The sequence below is a fragment of the Rhineura floridana genome, chromosome 2, assembly GCF_030035675.1.
Source record: "Rhineura floridana isolate rRhiFlo1 chromosome 2, rRhiFlo1.hap2, whole genome shotgun sequence".
NCBI lineage: Eukaryota > Metazoa > Chordata > Lepidosauria > Squamata > Rhineuridae > Rhineura > Rhineura floridana.
The window spans coordinates 14,043,287-14,055,287 of record NC_084481.1 but is presented as its reverse complement, the minus strand read 5'-3'; the positions used below and the strand labels follow the sequence as shown (position 1 = coordinate 14,055,287).

General features: G+C 42.6%; 1 protein-coding gene across 3 annotated transcripts in view; it reads left to right on the top strand.

The window, feature by feature from the left end:
- Positions 1 to 12,001, top strand: part of KANSL1L (KAT8 regulatory NSL complex subunit 1 like) — a 105,475-nt gene that overhangs the window by 71,122 nt on the left and 22,352 nt on the right. For all 3 annotated transcript variants that reach the window (XM_061607868.1, XM_061607869.1, XM_061607867.1), the window contains exons 8-12: positions 1,047 to 1,142; positions 3,515 to 3,652; positions 4,889 to 5,013; positions 6,807 to 6,931; positions 10,681 to 10,735. In XM_061607868.1, coding sequence (XP_061463852.1) covers positions 1,047 to 1,142; positions 3,515 to 3,652; positions 4,889 to 5,013; positions 6,807 to 6,931; positions 10,681 to 10,735 — 539 coding nt within the window. The remainder of the gene's footprint in view (positions 1 to 1,046; positions 1,143 to 3,514; positions 3,653 to 4,888; positions 5,014 to 6,806; positions 6,932 to 10,680; positions 10,736 to 12,001) is intronic.

The following is a 12,001-nucleotide window of genomic DNA, read 5'->3' as shown; positions in this document are numbered from 1 at the left end:
GGCGCTAATACCCACGTGATGGCAGGATACCTGGGAAAATCACCCTTCAGGTGAAAATAATGGTCCATTTTCACTAGTGTTACACCTTCTGTTTTATTATCTGAGGAAGGGGCAACACAATGGGGTAGGTGGAGGGGTAGGTTATGGTAGAGGTGCAAAGACTGGTAGAGTGGACATAAATCAGAGTGGTGTAACAATAAATGTGGACAGGAAAGTAAATGAGAGAAATTTAATTTCAAATGGTCATAGCCAGATCTTTTGATTACCTCCACAACACAAAAGCAGTAGATGAGATGCCAAATATAAGTGAAAAGCCAAATCAGAGCTCACTTTATTTTTTTGCTATGTTAAAACTATTCAAATTTCTCTGTGCTTCTTACAGTGTGTTTTTGTCTCTTGCACTTGTTTTCTTCCCAACTGTCTAAGGGTAAACATTCACTTGAATTAGGGGATGTGCTGACTGGAAAAAAGTGCTTGCAGCTATGACACAAGAAATCACTGCTGACCAACAGGGCAGCATCATTCACCTGGCTGCTGGTTGGTTGTGTTGCTGGTGCTTCGCAGGAGGGGAGGGGGCAAGGTGGCAGCAAGGTTTGCATGGTGCAAATGCACTAGCAGAGCCAATCCAGGGCTTTCACTGGTGTGTTTGCACTGCACCAACTTTGCCTCTGCCCTGCTACCTCTTGGTAAGCAGCAACTAACATGAGGTCAGGTGAGTGCCGCTGCTCCACCATGCCATCTGGTACTACCGCTGTCTATGTCTGTACATTCCAGTTGGCTTTTTCTCCACAAGACTACAGATGTTCATATAATGGAGGATGATCCAGACTCAGTGAATTAGCCTTTGAGAATAGGCATGTAATACACATACAAGGTGCATGTAAGATAATAATAGATTTTTGATTACTGTTACGCATTTGTCTGTAAAACAAAAAGTAAAAAAAAAAATTTTAAATAATACATTTTGAGATAATAGTTTGATCTTAGATGTTATATTTCTTTACATATATTAAATATATTTTACATATATTGAATTTCTTTTTCAGATATTCCTATTCATAAGCACTTTAAAACACTACTCAAGAAGTATATCAAAGGTGAACCTGCCCTTGGTTTAGAGTTTAAAATGTCTCCATCAAATGGTATGCAATACCTTTTTTTTTTTTTGGACTTTTTCATTGTTTCTAGGCCTGTGCACGAATCCCCCAATCTAATTTGTGTCTCTGACTTATAAATATAGATCAGGCCCAGTCTGGTCTGGACAGGTTTGGACCGGATCCAATTCAGATCTGAATCTACATCACACTCCGTATTACAAATCTCTGGAAATCCTATTGACTTCCATTGCAAAACCAAAATGGCCATATCTTTATTGTTTTTTGACCTAGAGATGTGACATTTGGTGACATGGAAGCTGCTATATAGGGGATTAAACCTGCCAGGTTGCAGGTGGATAGCTCCAGGAGTTTTCATGCTAGCCACCTTTAACATTTACAATGTTTTTAAATTAAAATGACCATAACAGTTTTGTTTTTCACATAGGGACATGAAATTTGGTGACATGGTAGACCCTATAGAGGGAATTAACCCTGCCAAATTTCAGATGGGTAGCTCCAGGGGGCTTTCATGCTAACCGTCTTTAAAGTTTGCTTTTCCCAATTTTTTTTAACGACTCTGAGTGCACAGTCATATCGATTCTCATGCTCCTGTGTTTCCTGTTCCTTTCTTCAAAATTTTGAAAAAAAGGGTTGTTTTAAAAATTAAGTTTCAATACTTGAGACAAGTAAGTAGCATTAGACAGACATGGGCTGGCAGCACCATGAAGGTAATACGTAGATAGGGCCTTCCTCCTGTCTCTCCACCCTGGTGTTCTCCTTATATGGTTTGTAATTACTACATTTCAGAGACGCCCTGTATGGGTTCATTCGAGACTGGTTTGAGTTATAGATGTGTACAAATCTTTACAAATCGATTCAGGATGATCTGCTCTGCTCTGTAGAGATTTGTAGCTGCTTTATCCTGATCTGGACAGGATACAAATTGGCCCAAATCGGCCCTATTTGGTTTGTTATTTGTGATTTGTACCGTGCACTGTCCTATCTTTTTAGTTGATTTCCCTTCACTGTGCATATGTTTTTTGACTGATGGGAAAAAATTGTTTACAAAGTAATTTAAAATGGAAATGGGCAATTTCTAGATGGAAATACGAAGGCAACAATTGAATTAAGACTGAAAAGGAAAAAAATACCTTGCGGGGGGGTCACCAGCCTTCTTGGGCCCATGGTGACTAGGGAAACACCTAAAGGTCTTTTTATTGTTGCCCTGAATACTCATAATTTCGTCATTAAGAGGTCTACATTTTCAAGTGCTGTGAAAGTTAAAGATAACAATTTCATTGTAAAATGCATTTTTAAAATCTGCTGATTTTTTGTGAATTGTAGGCATCTAAAATAAGCAAACTAACGGTGTCTTTTTTGGCTCTTAATATATTTCCAGTGTGACATGTGTGTGGAATAGGCTTTCCACTTCTGACTAAATGTTGGGAATGTAAACATAGGGCAGAGTAATCCAAACCCTTGCTTTACTGTGCTGGAGGGTGTTGGATGTGGAGGTGTTTCTCTCATGGGGTGGGGGCTCTTCACTGCTGGCTGGCGATCACTCGTGGCCAAGTAAGATTGTCTTCCAAGACAACTTGGTTGGAAGACGCCTGTGCGTGAATTTGTTTTATGTGGGGAGATCGGCGCACAATGATCAACACACAATCTTGACAGAAAAAGACTTTGATCCAATGGCATGGGTACCATGACGATTGGAAGTCTTTTATCTGCTGCAGCCTTCATCCGCCTTCACAGCCATTGTAACATACACATTGTTATTCTCTGCCTGTTCTGCCGTTGAGGACATTCTTGGATCGTTCTTTGTCTGGTTCCTCTCCCTCAACCTTACCGCCATGGGTGACCCTGCTGGGAGCATGACTCCCGATGGCATCGCTCACAGGGTTCATTGGAACACGCAAGCCCACTCACCACTACAAGGTGACAATCCAGCGAGGGATCTTCACTGCTAGAGAGCTCCCAACTGTGCATGCCTAAGCCATGGGCAGGTAGATGCTACTGTCCACTGGTGTATGACCAGGGAGGGAACAGAGCCATGCTGCCATGGATTTACTGAATCCTAAGCTGATCTAGCTACTCACAGTGTGCTTGAACTGGCCTTTGGCTGCACCACCCTGGAGCTGGCAGAGCAAAAAAAGGGAGGGCTTTTCTGCCCCCTCAACTCAAGGCATGAGCATCAAGACTCCGCTAAGCTGCACTGCTTCCCACCAGGAGTTTGAATTGCTCTACTAGTCATGGAAGAATGGCAAAATCCATACTCTTACTACTTTGGTGTTTTGTGTTTCTGACTTTAGGTATTTTTGAAGATTTCATAAATGTGTATTATTAGAATTTATAGTCTTCCTGTACTTTTTAAACAGAGAAGAAGCTGTAGTAAAATAATGCTTATTTTGTTGCAGAATATTTTCAGTATAAAGCTGCTCCTTGGCAGTGGATCTGTGGATCTGAATCTAGTTCCAAACATCAGCTGATGTCAGAAATATCCAAACAGCTACCAGAAGGAAGAAAGAAAAGACATTTAAGTGAGACAGTGATTGGTAAGTTAGGTTAACAATATATCTTATATTATATTTTTCTAAGTGTTCATGAATAGCTTGACGCTTGGAGGTGGTGATGGTGGAGGCACATGAGGCGTCTGGTGGTGATGGCGCATGAGTCATCAAGGGAGTGCTGGCGACAGTAGGCGCAGGTGAGCGAAAAACAGGCAGAGGTGGCTGCTGGCTGGGTGGCCCGTGGGGGAGGGAGGGGGTGATCCACAGGGGGAGGGAGAGGGGGTGCACTGGTGACCCAAGGGGGGGCTAGTGATCCATGGGGGGGAACACTGGTGACTTGTGGGCCAGAGGGAGGGCTGGTGACCCATGGGGGGAGGAAGGAGGAATGCTGGTAACCCATGGAGGGGAAGGAGGGCTGGTGACCCATGTTGACAAGGAGGGGGAATGCTGGTGACCCCTGGGGAGAAGGAGGGCTGGTGACCTGTGGGGGGAGGGTGGGCTAGATATCTGCAGAGGGGAGTAAGGGAGTGCTGGTGACCGGTGGGGGGAAGGGAGCACTTTTGACCCATAGGGAAAGGGAGGAGGAGCACTGGTGTCCCCTGGAGGGAGGGAGGGGGAGTGCAGTGGTGTCACCTGGGGGGAGGGAGGAGGGAGGGAGTGCTGGCGACAGTAGGCGCGGTTGACAGGCAAAGCAAATAGGGGTGGTTTATAGGTTTATTCATGTGAATAAACTTTGGTTGGTTGAACTTACTCATGGGATAACTTGAACTTAATATAAGGTGAAACAGTATTTTCTGCTTCAGTTCCTCCCTGCTGCCTCCCCCTTCCCTTCTCTGTAAGCAGCAGCGACTCAGCTGTCGGGAGGTCAGGTAGGTGCTGCCGCCCCACCATGCCTTCCACTACTGTGCATGAGAGGAAATGAACTAAAATAAAAATAACTATTCAGAAGTAAGTAAATGGTAAATCCCAGGTAAGTGTGTGTAGGACTGCAGCCTCAAAGGAGTGTTTTGTTAGCCTCTTGAGGGTAGAATTTAAGCTCGAAAAACCATGCAGTACTGTGAAGAATAACTTTTATCGGCTTTCTTTTAATTCAGTAATTAGTGGACATTGTTCTGTAAGACTCTGTTGATGAACTCACTAATTGTTCCTATGTCACCCCTATGTTATGTTATTATTTAGCACTGATGTCATTAATGTAGTAATTGTTCAAACATAAATGTTAATTACATAAAACTTCATTTTATAGAAGATAAATAAGTCTTATTTTTCTTTTTGTGGCAGGAGAAAGTAACAATAGATGTGAAGCTTTTTCCTTTCACCATGAAGAACCTGAATCCCATAGTCCTTTTACAGGAGCAGCCAATGGTGATATGACGTCTAGATCAAGTCACAGTATCTCAACACAGGTATGCCAACGTTAATATACTGAGGAATTTACGGTTTGTGCCCTTCAGATGTTTTGGATTTCAACTTTCATCACCCTGGTCACTGACCAGGCCCCTATTTACATGAAAGCCATGATACGTGGTTGAGATGGCCATGTTAACTAAGGCTGATGGAAGTTATAGTCCAAAACAACTAAAAGGCACCAAGTTGTGGAAGGTTGCTCTAGCAGGTCATCTTGCCTTTGTGTGTGCAGTGTCTCTCACAGATTTGCCAGTGGTAGTTGTATCATAACTTGAGATAAAAGTTGTGCTGTTGAAAGAAGTTAGGACCCTTGCTCCAAACATGAGAACTTGGGTATTGAAGTGCTGGAATACAAGGCCTGTTTGCTATGTTTGCTTGTTTACGGCATCTATACCCCACCCTTTTTTCCAAAAGGCTTTAAAAGTAGATCACAAAAATCAGTTCGAAGATAGCCCTGATATGCCTCGACCAAGGCAGCCTTTGGAAGAAGACTATTCTCACCATTGGACAGCCCAACTTTCCCATTAAGTTTTCCTGCCCTACATGAGTCAGCTTTGGTATGTCCCATCTGAGATCACTTTCTGTGAGAGAAGAATGGGAGAAGAGAAGTTTGGTATTACCATGAAGCAGTCTTCTACATGCATGTAATGATTATTTCAGGGCCTCTCCCTATTCTGTGCTGAGCTGCTGGTGCTGTTATTCTTTACCTTACAAGAACAGAGAGTGCTTGTTTGTCTATTTTTATCAGTTTGTTGTCGCTGTTGGTGTTTTTCTGTGGCTTGTCATAAAAGAATTGATCTCTGAGAGTAAGGGGAGGCTAGAAGACTGTGCAAAATCAATCAGTGTCTTTTCTGCCTTTAACCACCAGGTGGAGCTCAAGTTCCCACCTGCCATGCAGGTGGAAGATCATTTCAAGCTAAAACCAAATGTCTGTTTTTTGTTATTAATGCTTACATCATTTAGCTATCTACTTCAGCTTTATTTTCCCATTGCGCCTCAATGTGAGAGATGTATTTACATTTGGAAATACTGCACCCGGGGTGGGATGTCAGTCAGGTGATGCGTAAGAATCAAGCTGTGTAATCCTTACAATGGCTACTCAGAAGTAAGTCCTATTGAATTTCAGTGGGGCTTACTCCCAGGTGGGTAGGGTTGGGATTACAGCCAAAGACTCCATGGAGTAAACAATATCTTTGCTGAGATGGCAACCTTTGCTTAGGTGGCAAATATATAAAAACATCATACTATCATCTGATGGCAAAACAAGAAGGAGCAAGGACTTTCATTCTGAAAGTCCTTAAGATACACAAAGATATGCAGTTGATTTAGGAACAGAAATATAATCCTCTTCTCAACTGACTTTTGACTTTATATTTGCTATTCATGTGTTCTTTAATTTCATTTTAACACATCTTGCAACGGTTTAGGCTATCCCTTCAGATTCCAAGATAAAAGCTGTCTTTTATTATTTGAAGTTCTAATAATAACTGCTTCAAATTCTTGGCAAAGTTTGATGACCAAAAAAAATTACAGTTCAAATAACTGACTCCTATGTCCGTTGTTCACCATACTGTTATGGGGCCAAGGTAATTTATGTTAAATGTTACAAAGCCAGTGAGAAAGGATAGCTTAAAAAGAAGAAAAATGATACAGAAAATTGAGAAACACTTCAGTAGTATTCATCTTGAGTATTAAAGCTGGTGTTCTTACTAGTTCTGTGCACTAAAGTTTATTTTTGATTTTGTGTGTCCATTTAATGTCACCAAATATATAATGACATTTTTTTAAATAGCTCAATTCAAGACGGAGACTGAGAAGTGAGAGCTCCTATGATATAGATAATATTGTTATTCCTATGTCGCTGGTTGCACCATCTAAGTTGGAGAAACTACAGTGTAAAGAAATTCTCACTCCAAGGTACAGTTAATTTGTTTTCATTCACAAGACAGTGTAAAAATGAAGCAGGCTGGATGCCAGCTAAAATGCCAGTGGTGCAGATCCTGCTGTAAGGCTGACTGAGCGTTGGATAGAACACATAATTATCTTGTGGAAATAAAGGCAGCAAAAAGTCCTACTTCACTGCCTCTATTGGATTCTCAAGTAACCATCCAGCAGAATTTTTGCAGGTCATCTGGAACTTGGTCTCACCAGCCAGTGGGGGCAAGCCTATGAAGGCAACAGGGAGGCCTGTTTTGAATGTTTGGTGCACCATTTTGAGGACAAAGTCACTTGACTTCATGGAGGTTTAGATGTTACTGTTGCAGTTCCAGCTCAGATGTCTGGTGCTGCATCTTGTTCGACCTTGATCTGTTTCAGTTTAAGAGGTGGGCAGGGTGCTGGCAGTTACGAGCCTGACTATGCGTCCTTTGGATCACTGCTCCTTATGACTAGTGAAATCAAGCTGGGAGAGGAGGCTGACTGAGTCCAGGAAGTAGTAAATGCTTCACTATGTGAGGGACTGGCGCCTGCCACCGTAAGGAAGACAGTAGTGCAGCCACTACTGAAAAAAACCCAGCCCTTGACCCAAAGGATTGTAACAAATACTGCTCGGTCGCAAATATGAGAACGTGATTGAGATGGTTGTGGTGGAACAGCTGCAGACATTCGTGGATGAGACTGATTATCTGGATCCATTCCAGTCTGGATTTGGGACTGAATCAGCCTTGGTCACCCCAGTGGATGACCTTTGTAGAGAGGACAGGAGGAATGCATCCCCCTCCATGATGTTTTAATTTTGATACCGCTGACCATGGTATCTTCTTGGGCCAACTCTGTGGGATGGGCATTGGTGGCACTGTGCTACAGTGGCTCCATTCTTACCTGCAAGGTCATTCCCTGAGAGTAGCATCGGAAGAGTGCTCTTTGACTCCATAGTATTTATGCTATGGAGTGTCATAAGGCACCATTTGTTCCCAATGCTATTCAACATCTGTATGAAGCTGTTTGGAGTGGCCATTAGGAGTTTGGGAGCAAAATATCATCAGTATGTTGATGATACCTAGCTCTGTTTCTCCATTACTTCTGAGTCAGGAGAGGCTCTGCAAGTTCTGGAACAGTGCAATGGAGGACTGGATGCGGGCCAACAAGCTGAGCTTATTTATTTATTTATTTATTCGACTTACTAGTCGCTTATCTGGCTGAATTGTCAGCCACTCTAAGCGACGTACAAAGCAGAACATGCAAACATCAAAACATTAAGAGACTAACAATAAAAACTAACAATAACGGAACAGCTAAAAAAACAGGAACAGCAAACCAAAAACATTCATCTTCCCGGTAAAGGACAGTCCCCAAACAAATGTCACTAAGAGCAGGGGTAGGGGACAAGGCAGATAGAAATGCTTGCCCCTTGATGGTCCCAGCACAGTCTCATCCCTGCAGCAGCACGACTCAGCCTGCAGCTCCTCCTGATAAGGCCCAGGCAGAGGGGTGGGGCAAGGCAGGTGGAAATGCTTGCCCCTTGATGGTCCCAGCACAGTCTCATCCCTGCAGCAGCACGACTCAGCCTGCAGCTCCTCCTGATAAGGCCCAGGCAGAGGGGTGGGGCAAGGCAGGTGGAAATGCTTGCTCCTTGATGGTCCCAGCACAGTCTCATCCCTGCAGCAGCACGACTCAGCCTGCAGCTCCTCCTGATAAGGCCCAGGCAGAGGGGTAGGAGCTTGAATCCTAGAACGTCATAGGCCTTTCTTATGTCTGGGAGATAGATCAATTGTCTGTTCTGGGTGGGATGGCAGTCTCTGAAGGAAGAATGTCTGCAGCTTGAGGGTACTCTTTGATCCATCTTTGTCACTAGAGGCCCAAGTGATCTCTGTGACTAGAAGTGCCTTCTGCCAGCTTTGGCTTGTACACCAGCTGTGACCATTCCTGAATTGGGATAGCCTGATCACAATGGTCCATGTGTTGGTAACCTCAAGACTCAGTTATTGTTATATGCTTTATGTGGGGCTGCCCTTCTCTTTGGTCTGGAAGTTGCAGCTAGTGGAGAATGAGGTGGCCGAACTGCACACAGGAGAGTGCTACTGGCTACATACTGCTCTGCTGCTGAAAGCGCTGCACTGGTTACCAATCTGTTACTGGGCTAGGTTCAAGGTTCTTGTGTTAATACAGAAAGCCCAAAGTTACTTAAGGACTGTTTGATGCCTTACCCTTTGCCTTGATTACTGTGGTCTTCTGATGGGACACTCTTAGTAGTCCTGCGTGTCACTGAGGTTTGGCTGGCTTTGGTTGACTGGCCCTGCCCTGTGGAACATCTGGCCAATAGAGGTTCAGCAAGAGTCATCCGTGCTTGGGATGTCTTCTAGACACTGTATTATTCAGATAGGCCTTTCAAATCTTCTTTGCCAACCAGCTCATACTGATGTGATTAATGTTTTTATTGTAATACTCTGGATAGTCTGTATATCGCCTTGTGAATTTATATGAAAGTGTGGTTTAGAAATATTTTAGATAAATAAATAAAAACTATATTTTACAAGGGTCATATTTAAAATTAAAGTAGAGTTGAGCCAAACTGTGAGGCTATATTGCAAACATTTATCATCCCTAGAAAAACACGTTTCTGATTATGTGAGAAGGAGGTAACTCAAAGGGTAAGAAGATATTTAGGAGAACTCACTGTTCTGCAGCAATGAAACTACAACAGCATAGCAAGATAACACAGATGCATGTTAGAACATATCTGAATGCAGAGGGCGCCTGTACACTATATTCATCCCAATGGGATGTTGAAATGCATATTCAAGGATGCATCCAAACATTCTGACATTATATGGCTGTTTCAGGATTTCCCAATGAGAGCAGTCTGGCTTTGTGTGCCCTTAGTAATGTCACCACACAGCCAAATCTGATTGTTTCCATAACATCATCATGATCCACAATTGGTTAGGACTGTGTAGTAAATGAGAAGTTGTCCTGGTTTGGTTTGGTTTTGCTATAGCAAAAATTGTGCCAAAGCAGTAGTAGATCAGGAAATTATGGCTGCAAACACTTGCAAAAAGCAGTATTTGAAAAGCAGAAAGCAGTGTTGAAGAAGCTTTATGTGCTCCATAAAACATACTCTGCCTTGAGAACTGAGGACAAAAATTATGTTGCAGTTCTACTTCCAAGCCCCATGTACTGTGACAGATAAATTAACCGTGTCACTGATATCAGGGGCTCTTTGGGTAGTGAAAACTAAGAGTCTGACTTTTGCATAGATGAGAATTCTTCAAATGTGTTACACTGACACTCAGTAAAGATAACTGAGGTGAAGTTGTTACAGTGAATCTGGAAAATTGTCATAATTCATAGTTAAATATCAATGCTAGATAATTTTTTATGAACTTCCCCACTTTTCAAACATACAGCAGTGATTTATTACTATCACAGTTAAATAATTTTGGCTCAGATTTCCCATAAAGCAGACAATTTTATAGTACTTAGAGGAGGCAGATGATCTTTTGGCTCTTTTTCACAACCAAATGACTGTACACAAGCAAAATACTGACTTGATAGGATCCAAAGAGAAGGTTGTATCAACTCAGCCAGTGGTTTTGAATTTAACTATGCAAATGAATTAAACTATTTCATTTATTGAATTAGTGCATTTACAATGTTTATTATGCAACATGATTTTTTACAATGTGAAAGAAGTGAGTTATGCATTGAGGAATCTTTTTCAACCACAGCTGGAGAATTGTTCACCTCGAGCCTTTGGGAAGTCTGCACGAATATGAAGAAAAGGTAGGCTGTATTTCAATTGATCTGATAATGTATAACATTGCTTTTGTTTTATAGTCAGTAGTTTTCTAGTTCCCTTAAACTAGAAACTGATAATTTTGTTTTTCAAAATAAATAGTATCACCAGCACACACGCATTTGTGAGTTGTACAAGGGAGGGAAGGAAGCAATCAAATCAGAAATATACAGTGCAATATTGTCCAATTATTTTCCTAAGATACTGGTTAAGTGGGGCTGGAATGTTCATAAAAATCAATTATATCAATCTTGTGAAGAAGCATATCCTGAATCAGAATTATGGAATGCTCTTCCCAAAACCATTTTCTCTTACACTTGGTATATCATGTTATTAAAATCTATTTGAAATAACTTTCTTGAACAACTGCTCAGGCTAAAGTTATTTTTTTCTGGGTTATTGGGACAGAGCATATGTTCCTGCTTCTGTCTTCCAGGGAAAAGACCAGATCGTAACCAAGTAAGGGCACTATCCAAGTCCTATTTGTGCCGGGCTGAGGGGAGGTGGATGTGGCAGACCCCTGGCTGAGTTGGCAGGCTTCTGGCTCCGTCAGGCTTTGCCAGAGAAGTCCCCCATCCTGGCTGAGCTGCGGTACTGACAGAACCCTGCTAGCGCCATTGGGAGGAGCAAGCCCAGAGGATGGAGAGCTGGGGAAGCTGGAAGTAGCCCTGAAAATGGGGTGTTCTGGGGGTTGTGGCAAGGGGGGAGCTGCGGCAGAGGGACTTATGTAACATCCAAGTCCCTGCACTCCTGCAGGTCCCATGAGAATTCCGCTGGCTAACAGGCTGGCACAGTAAAAATATTCCCATGGTGGCCTATAGAGAATGCTTACTCCCCTATAGGCCTGTTCTTGGGAGCTGGCTCTTCTCCAGTGGGCACCAGGACACCCCCAAGTGGGTATTGTCTTCCTTGCTAGTGCTTGAGGCAGGAAAGAGTTAACACTCCAAACAAACTGTTAATGCGGCCCCTCCCCCAGAGTGCTAGTTATTTTTCCTGCCTCGCTTGAGCAGTACTGATTTTCGCCTTGCTCTTCAGTCTGGCCGAGTTAGATTCTTATCTATTTGTCTATTTAAATTATTTATTAGTAGTTAACGTTCAGTTTACTTGTTTCTGGGTGTTTGTATGTAGTTTGCTAACGATAAACATAGAGTGCCTGAGTGGCAGTTAGGTGTTTGTTACTCCATTCAGCATATCTCGCTAGTATGTCTTTGACTTTCTGAGATTAATTAGCCTAATGATTCCCCTCAGTTAAT